We start from the raw sequence: 21,659 nt of genomic DNA on the forward strand, positions 1-21,659 counted from the left end.
AAGATCTGCATCTCGCATCTCCGGACACGTTGTAAATTCCTGTTACCTAGCTCACTGGCCTGGATCTATTTGTCCATTACCCAGCGTTACTCCCTCATCCCAAATTGGGCTCAGAATATACTCTGGACATCATGGAGCTCCAACCATAATTTACCAAGCTGTGTGTAAACTAATCCAAAACCTGAAGCCAACATCCATTAAGTCACTTAAAGAAAAATGGGGTGCAGGGAGGAGCTTGCAGCAAATGGAGGTTAACGATGGATGCATCCAGACGAGACCTGTCTTTGCGGAGCGACCAGTTCGCCACAGCTTTTGGAAAGATTATATTCCAAAGAGATGTGTACTTCAGTGCCTGAAACTTTCTTTGCTGAAGGTTGAAAATAGCTTCTAAGAGAATCAGGTGGAACAAAACACAAAGAATCGCTTTTAGGATAATTAAAACTATTTTGGACTTTTTTATTTATCAATCCAGTTTCTAATATAATTTTAGTTAAATGAAAGACATTCACAAAGAATAGTAGGCATACATACATGATTTCCTTCTTTCATTCTAGTTTACATGCTGTTGCTTTTAGAGAGCAAAATTTCGTGTTATTTCACAGGGATGGAAGCCTAATTGACTTTACAGAAAGAATATTAGCCCAGCTTTTCACAACCCTAACCTCTGCAGTTCACCATGCTCACTGAAAAAACAAACAAACAAAAAGAAACCTGACAAGACAAAAAGTAGAATCAGTGACACTGAGAACTGTTTCTTGGCCTACCAGATGGGAGGAGTCTCCACGTTTCCACGACCATCTCAGGGTCCAACAGTTGCTGAAAAAAAATTGAGACTCGGAAAGTGGTGCAGCCCCCGTACGTAGACCTGCTCTTAAAGCACATTTTCATCTGGAAAATAAACTCGTAAGTGCCTGCTGGGTATTAATACCCGTGTGCCCAGGTATCTTTATTACCTTTTGCTAGTCTTTGCTCCATGGGAGATAACCAACTTTTCAACACGGTTTCCCTGTTTCATGGATAATGAGTTTCACGAACCACTTGTATCCAAAAAATACTGCTGTGAAATAAATTTAAAGTTTCCAACATCATCATGCAGGGTGTGTGTAGTGTAGGCACAGGGCCATCGGGCTCCGTGAAAGTCACATTTGCTTTTCAATGTTGTCTTATTTATAATCATACTGGGGCGTGTGTAAGCGACAAGTCACACCCAGGTGGGAACTTAGGGTTTTATACATGTGGTGTCTTGATTTCTCTGGCCTTTGGCTGTGTTGCATCTCCCAGTGTTGACGGATTAGCTCCCTGGCAGTCTACCTGACTTAGATTCTAGTAATTGTACAGCAATGCTTCACGTCTCTACACTCCTGGACATGGATGCGTGGTTTCTTTGGATGTGACTTACAGCCACGAGCTGGAAACTAAGTCTTCCCATAGGTCCACTGACTTTGGCCTTTATATTTGGGTTTCAAAGTATCCACAGCCAAGAATCCACGGCACCTCACCGTTGTCTCGGGAAGTAGATAAAACAGCTCTGTCTTACACGAGGCGAAAAGGAACAGACCTTCAGCGAGCTGGCCAAGGTTACAGAGCACGTCAGGGAGAGAGAAAGGGTCAGCTCTAGGGACCACCTCTCACCAAAACATCATTTTAAAAATGGTACCTATTGGGTTTTAGCCCCGATCAGTTAGAAACACTATTTGTTTCTCATCTATTTCAGGATGAGGTGGGACTAGCGATTCAGACCTATTTTTGGCTGGCTCATCCGAATTCAATTTACTAATTGTTGTCTTTCTTTTTGAAAACTGTTTGGCAGGATGGTGAAAAGGAAAAAAAAAATATTAAGAGGTTCCAATCAGGTGCTAATCATTAGTTTGGAGGTGTGAGATATCAAGGGACCATGAAAACGTTTACACCAAAAGAGAAAGGACAGGGCGAAAAAGAACGTGTGGAAGAACAGAAAAGTACAGATCCTGTTATAGAAGGAACTGAGAGTTTCATCCCGACGCTACACTGACACTGCATTTTCCTAACGGTAGCTGTTAGCTCTTCCTTTGGAGCTTTCTATGGTCTGTGTCTTTGTGCCCAGCTCTCAGTGCCACCTGGTGGCTGCCCCACAGATGTTCAACGACAACGTTAAGATCCACTCTTGGGCTCACGCCAACTCTCTTTCCTGTGCCTCTGACATCCTGCTCCTCTTAGTAAAGGATGCTTATTTGTCAAACACGGGGCAACAGGAAATTTTCCAATAAAGGCTCTCAAACTCTTATCCCCAGATCGTCAATAAAAACTCCCACACAACAGGTCTCTATCTCACACCTTTTTTTTTTCTTTTCTTTTTTGAGCAGAATGTTTGAAAGCCACAAGGGAAATGTTGTCTTATATACTATGAAAGGCCAGAGAAGAACTTAAGAATATAACCTCTTACCTCCTGAGCTAGCATCCTTGAGCTCAAGGGAGTACATTGAGAGCGCAGATGGGGACTGATTTTGCATTCATTTGAAGACCCCAATCCTAGCAACTCAAAACAGAGATGCTTGCTTTATACACAGAGGATGTTTCCTGCACAAACAACCCGAAATCAACTGTCAGCTTCTCCTGCAACTTGAAAACCACCTCTTATTTAAAGAAAACTTTTTGTTTTTGTTCTGATTCTTTTATTATTTAAAGAGACTACCACTAGCCTCTTTGTGCTTGATTGGTAAGGTATCAGGGTTATAAGACACCAGGCTTTTGCAGGATATGACTGACAAAGCAGGACTGGGCCCTGAGCTTGGGTCATAACGTCATGGCTGCCTGGGGAGCTGGAAAAAAGAGCTGTCTTCTTTTCTGCACATAAAACAAAATTATTTAGCATTTAATAAGGTACTGTATGTGGTCTTCACAAATAACTTTAGGAACTTGGGTGAAGACTGCAGTCCCAAAGAGAAGATGTCCAGCACGTATTTGGCCCTTTACTTCATTACTAATACCTCATCCACTTTTTCGGTGTTCTGTCCGTTGGCTGGGCTGTAACTGCCTTCAGGGCAGAGGCCGTGTCATGCGTCTGTAAATCTCGAACGATGCTGAGGTGGGAGAAACACGGGTCCCCGCGGTCACCCCGGTGCCCTACGTTTGAAAATCTGGGGAGAAGTGTTAGGTTTTATTTTTCACTTTTTGTGGCAGGAAAAAGAAAAGAAGACAGAGAAGAGAAAGGGTGAGAACATTTTAGTATAAGGGGCTATGTTTGTTTTAATTTCTTAATCATTTTGGAAAGAAAGGGAAAGTGCTCAGACAATGTATAAAGAATAAAGCTCTCATGGCAAATGCAATAAATAATAAATTTCCACCTGGTGCTATTTGTTAAGTGCAAAAGTAATACCTATCAAACAGGTATTAAGAAATCAGAAACATTTTTAAACATAATGTTTAAAATTTGCTCTTTCATTTTGAAAATATGTAAAAGAATCCCTTCATGGTAGTCATCTTGGTCAAATAAATAGCCTTTATTTTCAATATGTCATTTGTAAATGTTATGTTGTTCTAATATTTGGTCATTAATAAATGCTTTTCATGGTAAATGCATTTTATGGAAGGATGATCAAGACCTTTTTAAATAAAGGGTGGTTATGACAGTGCCCGAGGTCAGCAACTGTAAAAGGGCGCTAGGATTCTCTTTTGTTTATGACCTTGACTTGAATGTGAATTAACTGGTCCACTGTTTCCTTTTGTCAGGCACTGGTGCCATGTGCAGCTCTGGATAACATTTCCCATCACTCAAGAAACTGAGGTCCTCCAATAAGTCAGGCATCCCGAGTACCCTGAATATATAACCCCAATGAACTAAAATTTCCACTTTCTCCAGGCAGGCCAACAGAACAATAGCATCAGTACCTTTTTACCCTCATCTCACCTCCTTCCAGGGGGAGAAAGAAAAAAGGGATATTTAATTCCTCAAAAGTCTAAAAAAAATTTCTGAGGTACTTATTAAGTATAACAGCCTGAACTATAAGGTCCATAAATGGCAGTCATTCTAGAAATAATTTTTGTGTCACCTTCTTGTAAAATAAATAAATGAAATTATTTTTTGGATCCTCCGGTAGGAGCACTGTCCCACCTGCCTACACACACAGTCGATTATTTTTAAATAAATAGTTACTTGCTGGAATCAGTTGATGAAGGTTCCTGATTAAACTGCTTGACCAGACATGTCCATTCTCTGAGAGGCAATAATCAGTTACCAGGTTGTGATGAACCTGAGATTCAAATGTGTCTGCCGAAGAAGGCCCCTGAATCACGGCAGTGTGTCTGTTTAGGATGGAACAATACATGGGAGTAGATGAGTTAAAATACGGCAGGGTTTTTCCACATGATTCCAGAGTAACAGCAATGACAATACTAGCAGTCACAACTTGGCTTTATTTTGGTTCATCCACTCAGAGGACACTGTCTGCTAGGATCTTGTCCCGGGGCTTAAAGACTAGAGATTTAAAGCAAAATAAGAAGACCAACATAATTTATGCATTTACTAGGAAGTATCCATACTCTTGCTACCAACTATAAAAGAAACACAGCAGACAAGTCTTAACATCTGGCTCTAATTCCCCACTGAGGTGCTTACACACACATACAAGCTAACCCAATATGTTGCAGGTAAAGCAGAGGGAAAATTTTTTTGTAACAGCTGGTCACCAGGTACCGTAGCTGATAGTTACAGACACTGGATAGGGCTAAGACTGCAGACGTGGAACAGTATTATCTCGCAGAATCTGATGAAATATCAAACCAACGATCCCAACAGGAAACTGCTTCCTCGGTTCTGAAAGCTGCTCTCGGTTGTACTGATCACGTTGTCACACAAGAGGGGCCACACCCCCTCTTCCTCCAGCTGTGTCTGGTCGGAACTCTCAGAGAGCTGCACAGACTGAGGTCTCTTTGAGAACTGTCAAATCATAGGCTCTCTCTGCCCCATCTCTCCTTTTCCAATTCACAGGACACCAAAAGAAATATTACGTGAACACGAACTAGTTACTACAATAGCCCGTTAGAGGCTGGCTCTATGTAAAAGGAAGAAAATGCTGGAAGTCATGTATGCTGTGCATCAGCTTTTCTCAAGAAAAAGTATCCCCATTCTAAGGGCTCTGAAAAATGTAGGAAGCTTGCCCTGTTACCACGGGTTTTTAGAACACCTCTAAACACACACAAAATAAGACAGGTAGTACCTACAAGTTTCAACCACTGCTTAAACTCTAAAAGCATTTTTTGTATTATTTTGTTTTGATACAGAAGGGGAAACTCAGCTATAAAGAAATATCAGAAAGTATTTCTTGTGGCCGTCAGTCTCAGGAGTTTTCTGTCGCTTGCCTCCCCCAACTTGTGCTAATATTTTTAGGATGTGCTCAGGAGTATGAAGTAGGGTGCTTCTGTCCCTTGCCCTCCTCCCCAGTCACTCTCCCTGCCCTCATCTCATCACCAAAGAGCCGCCCCTCAAATGAGCCATTCCTTTTTGCTTTCGTCAATGGTCTCTGTGAAGTTGGGGTCGTTGCTCATGATGGCGGCGTCCGCGCTCTCTGCCGACTCTGCTCCCTTGGCCTCGTTGGTGTGGTAGGTGCCCTTGTGACGGAACATGTACCGGATAAGGAAGACCAAGGTGCAGAGGATGGTGAAGATTACCACGGCAATGACCCCTGGTGGAGACAGCAGAGGGACTAGAGGTTAACCAAATCCCGTATATCACGCCAACACTTTCCCCCTGCTTCACCATCGTTCCCTCAAGTGCTGCCCTCTCCCATACGAGACACAGAACCCCAAAACGACAACAACAATGTGGGCTAACAACGCTGCCTGCCATACCAGTAAACAAAGGATGTTGCAGCAGTCAGCCACTAGAGCTGCCCCAGGTGGGGAGCCCCGAGGGAACTCAGGGTGAGAAAGTGCAGGATACTGGCCCCAGAGAGCTGAGGTGCCTGTCGAAGGAATGATTTCAGTGAGCCCAGACTCTTGCATCTTCCCATAAATGGAAAAGCGCTAAATGCCTTAACTTGAGATGTCTGGTTTTCTTTAATGAATAGTAATCTTTTGATGTTCCAACTACCTAGTCTTTGTTGCAAAAACTCCTCTGTATCCTGGCTCCCCCCGTCTCTTTGAAGCATCCCCTCAGAGTTATCTGAGATGCTGCGTCCTGAGCTTAAGTCCTCAGTTTTGTCCACTGAATAAGACATAATTCTCAACTTCTAGGCTGCGCATTTTTTTTCAATCAACAGCAACAACAAAAACTAACCGAACTGAAAGGAGATTTAGACCAAATCACAATTATATTTGGAGATTTCGACATTCTTCTCTTAGTAATGATAGAACAATTAAACAGAAAATCAGTAAGAATTTAGAAGACCTCAAAAACACTATTAACAAACTTGACCTAAGGAAGCAATACCAATCCTACACATATGTTTGGAAATCGAGGAGAAGGATATACCACTCAACTCATTTTACGAGGCCAGCATTATACTGACACTAAAACCAGACAAAACACATTATGGGAAAAGAAAATGATGGAGCCATATACCTTCTTAATAAAATTTTAGCATCAAACCCAGCAATAGGTAGAAAATAATATATCATGACAAAGTGGTGTTAATTCTAGGAATGTAAGATTGATTTAATATTAAAAAATTAAGCAGTGTAATTTACCACATTAAACAAATAAAGGAGAAAAACCATATGATCATCTTAATAGATGCACAAAAGCATACGACAAACTTCAATACCCATTCATCATGAAGCCTGTCAGGAAACCATCAAGAGAAAGACAGTTTTCAACCCGATAAAGGGCATCTCTGAGAAATCTACAGCTAATATTGTATTTAATAGTGAAAGATTAAACACATTCCCCCTAAGACAAGACTGTCAGGTCTCAATACCTTTATCCATGATTGTACTGAAAGCCCTAGACAGTGCAATAAAGCAAGAAAAAGAAATAAAAAAGTGTACAGATTGGGAAGAAGTAAGAACACTGTTCTCAGGTGATGGGACTGTCTATGAAGAAAATTCTAAGGAATATACAGTAAAAGGTTGTTAGAACTAACAATAAATTTAGCAAAGTGAAATTTGTATTTTTACATATTAGCAAGAAACACTTGGAAATGAAAGTAATAAAATAATGCCATTTATAACAGAACAAATTGAACACAGATGTTCTAGACTGTACACTGAAAATCAAAAAACCTTGCTGAGAGAAACTAAAGGAAACCTGAATAAATGGATGAATATACCATACTTCACGGTCAATATTGTTAAGATGTTCATTTATAGATCTAATGCAATCCTAACGAAAATCAGAGTGAACTTTTTTTTGGTAGAAATGTATAAGCTGATTCTGAATTTTATATGGCAGTGCAAAGGACTCAGAAGAGTAAAAATGATTTTGAAAAAAAAAAAGAAATGATTGTAGCAGTTACACTGCTTATTTCAAGACTTACTATAAAGATACAACAATAAAATAAGCATGGTATTGGCCAAAGAAAGACATACAGATCAACAAAACGGAATAGAAAACCCAGAAAAAAGACATACACATATGCAGCCAACTGATTTTTGACAAAAGTGCCATGCAAATTAAATTGGAAAAAATAGAGACTTTTCAAGAAGCGATCTTGGAATAACTAGATATTCATTTGGCAAGTAATAACTTTGACTTTTAACTCATACTATATATAGGTGTGAACTCAAAGTGATTATAGACTGAAAAATAAAAATGAAAACTAAAAAACTTCTAGGAGAAAACATAGGAGAAGATCTTCACAACCTTGGGGTAGGCAGATTTTTTAGAAAGAATTAAAAAAATCACAAACTATAAAAAGGTTAGAAAAATTGGACTTTATCAAAATTAAAATCTCCTGCTTTTCAAAAAAATACCACTAAGAAAATGAAAAGGCAAGTCACAGACTAGGAGAAAATATTCACAATACATATGTCTGAGAAAGGACTTGTATCCAGAATGTAAGAAGAACTCTTACAACTCAATAGCAGGAAGTCAAAAAAGTCTAATTAAAAGATGGGATAAAAAGAAACGAAATTGAGCTATTTGTAATGAGGTGGACAGACCTAGAGTCTGTCATACAGAGTGAAGTAAGTCAGAAAGAGAAAGATAAATACCGTATGCTAACACATATATATGGAATTTAAGAAAAAAAATATATCATGAAGAACCTAGGAGTAAGACAGGAATAAAGACACAGACCTACTAGAGAATGGACTTGAGGATATGGGGAGGGGGAAGGGTAAGCTGTGACAAAGCGAGAGAGAGGCATGGACATATATACACTACCAAACGTAAGGTAGATAGCTAGTGGGAAGCAGCCGCATAGCACAGGGAGATCAGCTCGGTGCTTTGTGACCACCTAGAGGGGTGGGATAGGGAGGGTGGGAGGGAGGGAGACGCAAGAGAGACGAGATATGGGAACATATGTATATGTATAACTGATTCACTTTGTTATAAAGCAGAAACTAACACACCATTGTAAAGCAATTATACTCCAATAAAGATGTAAAAAAAACAAAAAGAAAAAAAAGATGGGAAAGATTTAAACAGACACTTTACAAAAGATTTGCAAGTGGCAATAAGCACATGAGAGGATGCTTGACATTACTAGTCATCAGATAACTACACATTAAAACCACAGTGAGTTACCATTACTCATCTACTAGATGGGTACAATGAAAAAGAATGACAATACCGAGTGTTGGTAAGATTATGAAGCAACATGATCTCTCAAATATTGCTTATGGGAGTGTAAAATGGTTCAACCATTTTGGAAAACTATATGGGAATTTCTTATAAAGTTAAATATCTTCTTTCTATAATCCAGCAATTGCACTCCTAGGGATTACCAAAGAGAAACAAAAACTTTTGTTCACACAAGACTTGGACAAGAATATTCATAGCAGCTTTATCTTCAAAATAGCCCAAATCTGGAAACAAACCAAACACCTGTCAACAGGTGAGTAGATAAAACAAATTATAATACCTTCATACAATGGAATACAACTTGGCAATAAAAATTAACACACCACTGGTACATACAGCAATGTGGATAGATCTCAAAAACGTTATGCCAGGACTTCCCTGGTGGTGCAGTGGTTAAGAATCCGCCTGCCAGTGCAGGGGACACGGGTTTGAGCCCTGGCCTGGGAAGATCCCACATGCTGTGGAGCAACTAGCCCGTGCGCCACAACTACTAAGCCTGCGCTCTACAGCCTGCAAGCCACAACTACTGAAGCCCGCGCGCCTAGAGCCTGAGCTCCACAAGAGAAGCCACCGCGATGAGAAGCCTGCGCACCGCAACGAAGAGTGGTCCCCGCTCGCCACAGCTAGAGAAAGCCCACACGCAGCAATGAAGACCCAATGCAGCCAAAAATAAATAAAGTAATTAAAAAAACAAAAACGTTATGTTGAGTGACAGAAGGTACAACAGATTACATACTATGTGATTCCATTCATATGAAACCCTAAAAGAGGCAAAAGTAATCTATGTGACAAGCAAGTGGGGAAGAGGGAAGGATGAATTACAAAGGGGGCACAAGAGAACTTTCAGTGGATGGAAATGTTCTGTGTCTTGACTGTAGCTGTGGTTATGGGCGTATGTGTCTGTCAAAAGTCACTGACCTGCTACACTTAAATAAGTGCACATTATACTTCAGTAAAGTTGGTCTTAAAAAAGCAAAAACAATGAGGATAAGGATTATACCAGAACTTTGAACAATGTGCTTTGAGCACCATTTTGAATGTATTCTAATTTCACAGTCACATATATACATATAGGTGTTTACTTTCTTCCTGTGGAAAATAAACCTACTGAATGAGCTGAGTTGATTGGCTGAGTTTAAAACCTTAGATGAGCTTACAATATTAGCCATACTTAGAGAGGCAGGAAACATTTTTATGAAATAAGGCAGAAGAAGCAGGGAGAAAAGAAGGCAACAGGCAACAGGGTTACTGATACTGATCCAAACACGAGGAACTATACTAGGAGAGTCGAATTATTCTGCAGGTATTCTGGTGAGAAGAAAAGACTGGAATATTTTAGATACTCTGGCTTATTAATTTCCTTTTTAAAAAAATATTTATTTATTTATTTATTTTGGCTACACCGGGTCTTAGTTGCAGCATGTGGACTTCTTAGCTGCGGCATGCGGACTCTTAGTTGCGGCATGTGAACTCTTAGTTACAGCATGCACGCGGGATCTAGTTCCCCAACCAGGGATCGAACCCCTGTCACCTGCATTGGGAGCACGGAGTCTTACCCACTGGACCACCAGGGAAGTCCCTGCTTATTAATTTTCTGATAATTTTTATTAAGATAACTGAAACCAGACTGGCAGAGTCCTTCCTGATTTTGTAGTAAGCTATTATGGACCATTTGGGATGCGAGGGGATGAGCGTGGAAAAGACTGGAGGGCATAAAGAAATGCTCTGGCTGTTGCCATGACTGCCTGCTTGCATATTCTGATGCTGGCTAGCTCCCTACTACTGTTCTTTTTTTTTTTTTTTATGTCAGCATAAAAAGTAGCCAGGTTACATTGACCACACTTTCTCCACAATGTGTACTTCTCAACCTTCAGTCATATTTAAACGGCAAAATGAATAAAGTACAAATCCAGATAACCCCTTTTCCCCTAGACTACGGTTTTATTGAAGATGACTCCTCCCCACAGGTGAGAAGTTACAGGAAAGCCTGTCCTGTAAGGCACCTACCTCCGATGATGGCCGAGTTTCTGTTGACTCCATTTCTTATAGCTTGGCCTTGTCCTGGGTTATACGGAAAATCAGCACTGGCTGTAGAGGAAGAAATGAAAAGACATATATATCATTTATCCCAGATAATTTGATACCTAGTTTTTCATACAACCTTTCAACAGCCTGTTTTCCCAAATGAGATCTCCATTTCATCTAAACCCATTTTGCTGTTGTTTCCCAGAAGAATCACAGCCACTTCAGTGTCTGCTGTTTGCCTTTGTACAAGTCCCAGATGAACAGCGTACCTCTTTGGGAGGAGTATTAACCAATCTTAGAACTACCTGAGCTGGCTTGCTTTGGTTCCACTGACAGGCAAGTTTATGTATTAGAATACTTTTTCTTAAGTTTGATTGAAATCTGCTTCCAACCCACTTTTATCCCTTTCATAACTGGTCGCACTGGATATACTCGCCAATGAGCTTTTTACAGCTTACAGCATTAGTTTAAAAAGTAATCATTAAAAAATATTTTTTAAAATTGAAGTATAGCTGATGTACAATATTATATAAGTTATAGGTGTACAGTATAGTGATTCACAATTCTTAAAGGTTATACTCCATTACCTCTTGGCCCCCTACCCCTATCTTGCCCCTCTCCCCCTCCCTCTCCCCACTCGTAACCACTAGTTTGTTCTCTATATCTGTGAGTCTGCTTCTTTTTTGTTATAGTCATTATTAGTTTGTTGTATTTTTTAGATTCCACATGTAAGTGATATCATGCAGTATTTGTCTTTCTCTGACTTATTTCACTTAGCATAATGCCCTCCAAGTCCACCCATGCTGTAAATGGCAAAATTTCATTCCTTTTTATGGCTGAGTAGTATTCCATTGTATATATAGGTACCACACCTTCTTAATCCATTCATCTGTTGAGGGGCAGTTAGGTTGCTTCCGTATCTTGGCAATTGTAAATAATGCTGCCATAAATATTGGGGTGCATGTATCTTTTCAAATCAGTGTTTTTGTTTTAAAAAGTAATCATTTCTTTAAATGAATATTTTACATGGCTCTAGTAAAACATTGTACACTTCAGGAATTTGTAAGAGGATAATATCTTATAAGTGTTGAGAAGAATATTAACTGCCTAATAGATTTTCTATTTCTCTCCCTATTTCAACAAGCCTTTGAAGAATGCCTACCACATGTGAGGCGCTATTCTAAGTGCTGGGGATATACACTAAACAATAAAAAAGATGAAAATTGTTATTAATGAGAACTTTCCATGCCTCATTGAAGAGTTTGGTTTATATAGTCAAAATACTAACCTGAAGCATGGATGTGGTTTTAGTTATGACCCTGTTTATAGTGAACTGCCTGAAATTATGGGGCAGCTTCCCCGTTGTAACTCACACACTCATAGGACACAGTAAGATTTGGTTATCAATACACATAATTCCCTGATGTCGACCCCCCTTCAAAGACTGAGAGCTGTTTTCCAAGGATAAAGGCTTGCACCTTCACTGCGCCTCTGGGGCACAGTTTCTAGGTCTTTTGACATTGTATTTACCTTTCTCTGGACTCTATTTGGTCTACATCCTTCTAAAGAATCAAAAGCTTCGGAGCTTGTAAGTGGCCTAGTTGGGATTAACACCCAGGTAGGGTTAATTCCAAAGTCAATAATCTTCCCTGTCCTGCCTTTCAAGGGCTAGGAAGACACAGACAGGTAAGCTGGTGAGGAAATGCCAGCTTTCAGACGGTTTAGCTTACGTAGGGCCTATGGGAGGAAGAGTCTTTTCTTTGGGGATCGGGGAGACGGACTTGTTTTGTTTGGACACATTGAATCTGAGGTGCCTCGAGGATGTATGGCGATAACTACTAGACATTCGGGTGAGTGGGTCATATCTCTCATCTCCTTTGGATAAACACAGAAATCTCCTGACCCTTAAACATCAATAATATAAATCTGCAAAATATATTTGGTAACAAAAAAATTACAGTGGCAATTTTGTCATTATTCTGTTTGGTATTCATGACACTACACAACTCTTTGCTCTTCTGTTTCAGATAACATGGATGGTGGGACACAGCGGAGTTCCCGCTCCAAAGAGAGCTTTGCGTCCTTGGCCACAAAACTGCAGAGAAACACAGATGCCTAGAGACTGACATCCTCTCTCCGGTTCTCTTGAAGTTATTGATACAAACATTAGTGGAAGGTATGGATGTGACCTGAGATGACCCAAGGAGAATAATAAGAGCTAGAAAAGAACATTAAAAATACCCCAGGATCGCCTCTGTTATAAAATCTGAACTCCTTGACACGGGGAGGAAGGCTTCCCTTGAGACGAATTTCTCTCCTGCCTCTTTCCTCATGGAACCACTTTTCCAACTCAGCATTCTAGGCACATGGATTCCTGATGCTTGAGGGGGACGTGTCTTTGCTCACCCACATGGCACTCTGTCAGGACACCTGGTTCGCCCTTCTTCTCTTTGGGCTACTCTTCGTTGCGGTGCGCGGGCTTCTCGTTGCGGTGACTTCTCTCGTTGTGGAGCACAGGCTCTAGGTGTGCGGGCTTCAGTAGTTGTGGCACACGAGCTCAGTAGTTGTGGCTCATGGGCTCTAGAGTGGAGGCTCAGTAGTGTGGCACATGGGCTTAGCTGCTCTGCGGCATGTGGGATCTTCCCGGACCAGGGCTCGAACCCGTGTCCCCTGCACTGGCAGGCGGATCTTAACCACTGTGCCACCAGGGGAGTTCCAAAATAGACTTTAGATATTATGTCTCAGGACCAGATTTGTGTCGAATAGGCAAAGACTGTATTCAATACACTTTTCTTCTGGGACCCAAATGACACTGTGGACAAAGAATGTCACCTGTCAAAGGATGTTGCTGCCATCAAGCCATCAGCCACGCCCACCTCCACAGTGCACCCTGAGGAGATTCAGGATGGAGCAAACAGGATACTGGCCCTAGACAGTTAAGGTGCCTATCAAAGAAATGATCTCCGTGAGGCCAGACTCTGGAATTTTCCCAGACATAAAAAATTGCTAACTTCATTAACTTGAGATGTCTGGTTTTTCTTTAACTAATAGTAATCCTTTGATGTACCAACTATTTGTTTTGGTTGTAAAAACTCCCATATATCCAGGCCCCGCCCTAACCTCTTTGGAGCTGTCCCTCAGAGCTATTTGAGAGTCTGTCTCCCAGGCTTAAGTCCTCAGTATGTCCACTGCATAAAACATAATTCTCAACTTTTTGGTTGTGCATGTTTTTTCTCACTTGACACACTACACGATAACACTAAAGCGTGCTGCTATTCCAGCTCTGATTTAGTGTCTCCTGGAAGCGTGTTCCTGCTTGTTTCCCTTGCACACATCCTGTTTGTCTGGTCATACCCTTTACACTGACAGACCATGTTTCCTTTGTCCCATCAGCCACAGATCAGCTCTCCTCCCCGCCTCCCGCCAGCAGGGACAGGCAGACACGTTGCTGCAGGAACTGATGGTGGGGGATCCTTCTCCCGTGGACATGCCTGTTAAACAGCTTGACCGACGCTGCAGAGCCCACAGAGAAGGCACGTGCATCCCAGGCCCCCAAACACACTCGGACAGTTCCACACACAGACAGCCTCCCTGCCCATCATCTCTGTCTTCAACCTGGGAAGCAAGCTGAGAGCTCAGCGCTGGTGCACCTGCCCTTTCCTTTCCTCCAACTTCAGGTTGGGAAAAAAAAAGGGAAGAACACACACACTCTGTAACAGCCGGCCCAGGGGGAGCTGTTCCTCCTAATCATACAGATATAGTAAGATGGTCACAAATTAGGACAGGGTGAGTAAAAATACACCTTCTTACCCCCAAAGAATAGAAACCATGACTGTTTTATTCCAATTCTAAAGGCCTTTGCCTGACCTTTGCTACATTCTAGGAAGACTTCATCAGGAAAGCAAAAGACAATCTAATCCTTGCCTCTTCTGTCCGTGTGCCAGGCGGGGCGAGGGGGCGGCCCTCCTCGGGCAGCTAGCTCTGAGCCTACCCCGTACCTGCCGCCAGGTGAGGGACACTGCACAACAAAGACCCCCAATTGTCACGTAGGTGATGGATGCGTGGTAAAGCTCTAAATTTTAGGACTACATGAAATTACTCATTACTTGGACTATACTTTCCTCACATATAAAACTCTCTGGGGCCCAGAAAAGCAAGTGTTTGCTCTGGTGGAATCAGCCTAGAAGCGTTTTCCTTCTACCATAGAGCACAAAAGGTAAATTGACATGAAATTCAAGTTTGGGGAGCAAGCTGTTTAGGAAATAATATTAATAGCACTTCCTACAAGTCAGGCACTGTTTTAAGTCCGTTTTAAGTCCTTTTCATGGATTAGCTCATTTCATCCTCCTGTGAACCTTGTGAGGTTGGTGTATTCATCCCATTTTGGAGGCTGAACACTTGGCTGAGGTCCCATGACCAAGAAGCAGTGGAGCCAGGAATTGGCTCCAGAAACCACTTGCAAGGCACTAAGCTGAAGTGCCTCTGATGAGGAAGAAGGGGTCTACACTGGCTTTATCAAGTCATCACCATCATTAAGGCGACCAACTAATTTAGCCCAGTTGTTTTCTCTGTGGTTGGTGGGCTGTCTGGGGAGGCCCACAGACGTCTAAAGGCTCCCGACTGCACTTGTCTGGCTTCAAAAGTGAGCATGTGAGGCATTTTACCTGACAAAGATAATTCCACATGACGATAGCATCAGCTGAGCAATGTGATAAACTAAGAACTCTGAACCAACATTGTAAGAAGAGAAACCCAATATTCCAGATACAATTCCCTAAGGGCCCAAACGGCACAGAGAGAATGGTTATCCCCATTAGGGTAACACTTGTGAAATCATGAATAGTGCTAACTGTGCTTTAAAACATTACTGTCAGATTATAATTTTGACTGCCTTTACAGAATGTGAAAAATTGAGAGAGGAAGCTTCAAGGCAGGTACTTAAGTATAATAAGCTGATTTAAAAGATATTCATAAGAATGGAATATTAAAAAGAGATTTGAATTCTTTAGTCTTAAATTTCTTGCCTGTCTCATTGAGCAGATAGGGAGGAAAAGCAGTAGTAAAGCATTAAAAAAAAATACAAGAGGCAGAGTCAAGATGGCAGTGTGGGAGGATGCGGAGTTAGCGTCTCCCCACAACTAGGGTTGTTGTGTATTCTGGAGATGGGAGGAACCCCATACAAGGAAATGGGAGGAACCCCAAAGTGAACCAGTAGGACGTAGGGGAACCGATGCGGGGGAGGAAAAGTGGAGGCCAGACAGGATCGGCGCCCCTGAGGCCGGGGAGATCAGGAGACGCAGGCGGGAGGGACTCTCCGGGAAGAGCGGGAGAGGAGAGGGTGATCGCCTATCCACTCAGGCTGGGGGGCCCGCTGAGCTCCCAGGCCGGTCCCCTGCCCTCCAATCCCCCCTCCAGGTCACATGGGTACTTGGGGACATAGGAGGGAGGCCGGGGAGATCAGTAGAGGCAGGCGGGAGGGGCTCCCTGGGAGGAGTGGGAGAGGAGCAGAGGGCGACTGCCCCGCACACTCGGGCTGGGGAGACTGCTGAGCTCCCAGGCTGGTCCCTTGCCCTCTGAGACCAGGAGTGGGGGTCACACTTGGGCCCCTTCTGTTCCTTGGGCCTAAGCCCCACCCTCCATAGCCCCCAGGGCCTTTTCCAGCCCTGTGGGTCCTGAGCATTGGCCCCACCCACCACCCAAGCCTTGCCCTTGCTTAGGCCCCACTCTCGACAGCCAAGGCCTTCCTGTCCCCCCCCTTTTGTTCCCTCCTCCTCTTTTTCACTATTGTGATACTGTTGTACCTTCTGGTTGTTGATTCATCTATATTTTTATATTCTTCCTAACATACGTGTTAGTTTACTAGCCTAATTTTGTTATTTTGTTATTGTTTTTTTTTTTTTATTGCCACCCCAGGTGGCTTGTGGGATCTCGGTTCACGACACCAGGGTCAGGCTGAAGCTCCTGCAGTGGGAGCTCTGAGTTTGAACCACTGGAATAACAGAGAACCTCAGACCCCAGGGAATATTCATCGGAGTGAGGCCTCATGGAGTTCCTCATCTCAGCACCAAGACCCAGCTCTACCCAATAGCCTACAAACCCCAGTGTTGGAAGCCTCAGACCAAACAACCAGTAAGACAGGAACACAATCCCACTCATAAAAAAAACTTAAAAAAATGAGGCAGCAAAAAAATATGTCACAGATGAAGGAGTAAGATAAAAACCTACAAGACCAAATAAATGAAGAGGAAATAGGCAATCTACCTGAAAAAGAATTCAGAGTAATGATAGTAAAGATGATCCAGAATCTCAGAAATAGAATGGTGGCACAGATTGGGAAAATACAAGAAATGTTTAACAAAGATCTAGAAGAACCAAAGAACAAACAAACAGAGATGAACAACATAATAACTAAAATGAAAAATACACTAGGAGGAATCAATAACAGGATAACTGAGGCAGAAGAACAAATAAGTGAGCTGGAAGACAAAATGGTAGAAATAACCGCCAAGGAGCAGAATAAAGAAAAAAGAATGAAAAGAATTGAAGACAATCGCAGAGACCTCCGGGACAACACTAAACACACCAACATTCGAATTATAGGGGTCCCAGAAGAAGAAGAGAAAAAGAAAGGGTCTGAGAAAATATCTGAAGAGATTATAATTGAAAACTTCCCTACAATGGAAAAGGAAATAGCAAAGAGAGTCCCATACAGGATAAACCCTAGGAAAAACACACCAAGATACATACTAATCAAACTAACAAAAATTAAATTCAAAGAAAAAATATTAAAAGCAGCAAGAGAAAAACAAAAAGTAACATATAAAGGAATGCCCATAAGGTTATCAGCTGATTTTTCAGTGGAAAACTCTGCAGGCCAGAAGGGAGTGGCAGGATATACTTAAAGTGATGCAACCACGATTACTCTACCCAGCAAGGATCTCATTCAGATTTGATGGAGAAGTCAAAAGCTTTTCAGAGAAGCAAAAGCTAAGAGAATTCAGCACCACCAAACCAGCTTTACAATAAATGCTAAAGAAACTTCTCTAAGCAGGAAACACAACAGAAGAGAAAGACCCACAAAAACAAACCCAAAACAATTAAGAGAATGGTAATAGGAACATATATATCAATAATAACCTTGAATGTAAATGGATTAAATGCCCCAACCAAAAGACACAGACTGGTTGAATGGATACAAAAACAAGACCCATATGTATGCTGTCTACAAGAGACCCACTTCAGACCTAGGGACACATACAGACTGAAAGTGAAGGGATGGAAAAAGATATTCCATGCAAATGGAAATCAAAAGAAAGCTGGAGTAGCAATTCTCATATCAGATAAAATAGACTTCAAAATAAAGACTGTTACAAGAGATAAGGAGGGACACTATATAATGATCAAAGGATCAATCCAAGAAGATGTAACAATTATAAATGTTTATGCACCCAACATAGGAGCACCTCAATACATAAGGCAAATACTAACAACCATGAAAGAAGAAATAGACAGTAACACAATAATAGTAGGGGAGTTTAACACCCCACTTACACCAAGGGACAGATCATCCAAACGGAAAATAAATAAGGAAACACAAGCTTTAAATGACACAATAGATCAGATAGGTCTAATTGATATTTATAGAGCATTCCACCCAAAAGTGGCAGAATACACTTTCTTCTCAAGTGCACATGGAACATTCTCCAGGATAGATCACATCTTGGGTCACAAATCAAGCCTCAGAAAATTTAAATCGTATCAAGCATCTCTTCTGACCACAACGCTATGAGACTGGAAATCAATTACAGGAAAAAAAACTGTAAAAAACACAAATACATGGAGGCTAAACAGTGTGCTACTAAATAACCAAGAGATCACTGAAGAAACCAAAGAAGAAATAAAAAAATACATAGAAACAAATGACAATGAAATCATGATGACCTAAAACCTATGGGATGCAGCAAAAGCAGTTCTAAGAGGGAAGTTTATAGCAATACAATCTCACCTCAAAAAACAAGGAAAATCTCATATAAACAATCTAACCCTACACTTAAAATAACTAGAGAAAGAAGAACAAAGAAAACCCAAAGTCAGTAGAAGGAAAGAAATCATAAAGATCAGAGCAGAAATAAATGAAATAGAAACAAAGAAAACAATATCAAAGATCAATAAAACTAAAAGCTGGTTCTTTGAGAAGATAAACAAAATTGATAAACCCTTAGCCAGACCCATCAAGAAAAAAAGGGAGAGGATGCAAATCAATAAAATTAGAAATGAAAAAGGAGAAATCAGAACTGACACTGCAGAAATACAAAGGATTATAACAGACTACTACAAACAACTATATGCCAATAAAGTGGACAACCACAAAGAAATGGACAAATTCTTGGAAAGGTACAATTTTCCAAGACTGAACCAGGAAGAATTAGAAAATATAAAGACTTATCACAAGTAATGAAATTGAAACCATAATTAAAAATCTTCCAACAAAGAAAAGTTCAGGATCAGATGGCTTCATAGGTGAGTTCTATCAAACATTTAGAGAAGAGCTAACACCGATCCTTCTCAAACTCTTCCAAAAAATTGCACCATCAATGGTGAGGCCACCATCATCCTGATACCAAAACCAGAAAAAGATATCACAAAAAAAGAAAATTATAGACCAATATCACTGATGAACATAGATGCAAAAAGCCTGAACAGAATACTAGCAAACAGAATCTAACAGCACATTAAAAGGATCATACACCAAGATCAAGTGGGATTTATCCCAGGGATGCAAGGACTCTTCAATATAGGCAAATCAATCAATGTGAGGCACCACATTAACAAATTAGGAATAAAAACCATATGGTGATCTCAGTAGATGCAGAAAAAGCTTTTGACAAAATTCAACACCCATTTATGATAAAAACTCTCCAGAAAGTAGGCACAGGGGGAACCTACCTCAACATAATAAAGGTCATATATGACAAACTCACAGCCAACATCATACTCAATGGTGAAAAACTGAAACCATTTCCACCAAGATCAGGAACAAGACAAGGTTGCCCACTCTCAACCACTATTATTCAACATAGTTCTGGAAGTTTTAGTCATGGCACTCAGAGAAGAAAAAGAAATAAAAGGAATACAAATTGGAAAAGAAGAAGTAAAGCTGTCACTGTTTGCTGATGACATGGTAATATACATAGAAAACCCTAAATATGCCACCAGAAAACTACTAGAACTAATCAATGAATTTGGTAAGGTTACAGGATACAAAACTAATGCACAGAAAGCTCTGGTATTCCTATACACCAACAATGAAAAATCAGAAAGAGAAATTAAGGAAACACTCCCATTTACCATTGCAACAAAAAGAATAATATACCTAGGAATAAACCTGCCTAAGGAGGTGAAAGACTTGTACTCAGAAAACTATAAAACACTGATGAAAGAAATAAAAGATGACATAAACAGATGGAGAAATATACCACGTTCTTGGATTGGAAGAATCAATACTGTGAAGATGACTATACCACCCAAAGCAATCTACAGATTCATTGCAATCCCTATCAAACTACCAATGGCATTCTTCACAGAATTAGAACAAAAATTTTTACAATTCGTATGGAAACACAAAAGACCCCAAATAGCCAAAGCTATCTTGAGAAAGAAAAACAGAGTTGGGGGAATCAGGTTCCCCAACTTCAAACTATACCACAAAGCTACAGTAATTAAGACAGTATGGTACTGGCATAAAAACAGAAATATAGATCAATGGTGAAAGACAGAATGCCCAGAGATAAACCCATGCACATATGGGCACCTAATTTATGACAAAGGAGGCAAGAACATACAATGGAGAAAAGACAGCCTCTTCAATAAGTGTTGCTGGGAAAACTGGACAGCTACATGTAAAAGAATGAAATTAGAACACTACCTAACACCATACACAAAAATAAACTCAAAATGGATTAAGGACTTAAATGTAAGACGAGATACTATAAAACTCCTAGAGGAAAACACAGGAAAAACACCCTTTGACATAAACCACAGCAAGATCTTTTTTGACCCACCTCCTAGAGTTACAGAAATAAAAACAAAGATAAACAAATGGGATTTAATTAAACTTAAAAGCTTTTTGCACAGCAAAGGAAACCATAAACAAGACAAAAAGACAACCCTCAGAACAGGAGAAAATATTTGCAAATGAAACAACAGACAAAGGATTAATCTCCAAAATACACAAACACCTCATGGAGCTCAATATCAAAAAAACAAACAATCCAGTTAAAAAATGGGTGGAAGACCTAAATAGACATTTCACCAAGGAAGACATACAGATGGCCAAGAGGCACTTGAAAATATGCTCAACATCATTAATTATTAGAGAAATGCAAATCAGAAATACAATGAGGTGTCGCCTCATGCCAGTCAGAATGGCCTTTATCAAAAAATCTAGAAAGAATAAATGCTGGAAAGGGTGTGGTGAAAAGGGAACCCTCTTGCACTGTTGGTGGGAATGTAAATTGATACAACCACTATGGAAAACAGTATGGAGGTTCCTTAAAAAACTAAAAATAGAGCTACCATATGACCCAGCAATCCCACTACTGGGCATATACCCTGAGAAAACCGTAATTCAAAAAGGGACATGTACCATAACGTTCACTGCAGCACTATTTACAATAGCCAGGATGTGGAACCAACCTAAATGTCCATCGACAGATGGATGGATAAAGAAGATGTGGAACATACATACAATGGAATATTACTCAGCCATAGAAAGAAACGAAGTTGAGTCATTTGTAGTGAGGTGGATGGACCTAGAGTCTGTCATACAGAGTGAAGTAAGTCAGAAAGAGAAAAACAAATACCGTATGCTAATGCATATATATGGTATCTAAAAAAAAAAAGAAAAAAAAGGTAC

The 21,659-nt window shown here is 40.7% G+C and overlaps 1 protein-coding gene across 1 annotated transcript in view; it reads right to left on the reverse strand.

The window, feature by feature from the left end:
- Positions 1-432: 432 nt before the first annotated feature.
- The window catches only part of CNTNAP2 (contactin associated protein 2), a 2,098,245-nt gene continuing 2,077,018 nt past the window's right edge, over positions 433-21,659 (reverse strand). The window contains exons 24-25 of the mRNA XM_032643309.1: positions 10,727-10,807; positions 433-5,660 (exon numbers count right to left, since the gene is read on the reverse strand). Coding sequence (XP_032499200.1) covers positions 5,461-5,660; positions 10,727-10,807 — 281 coding nt within the window. The 3' untranslated portion in view covers positions 433-5,460. The remainder of the gene's footprint in view (positions 5,661-10,726; positions 10,808-21,659) is intronic.

The sequence above is a fragment of the Phocoena sinus genome, chromosome 9, assembly GCF_008692025.1.
Source record: "Phocoena sinus isolate mPhoSin1 chromosome 9, mPhoSin1.pri, whole genome shotgun sequence".
NCBI classification, from domain to species: domain Eukaryota; kingdom Metazoa; phylum Chordata; class Mammalia; order Artiodactyla; family Phocoenidae; genus Phocoena; species Phocoena sinus.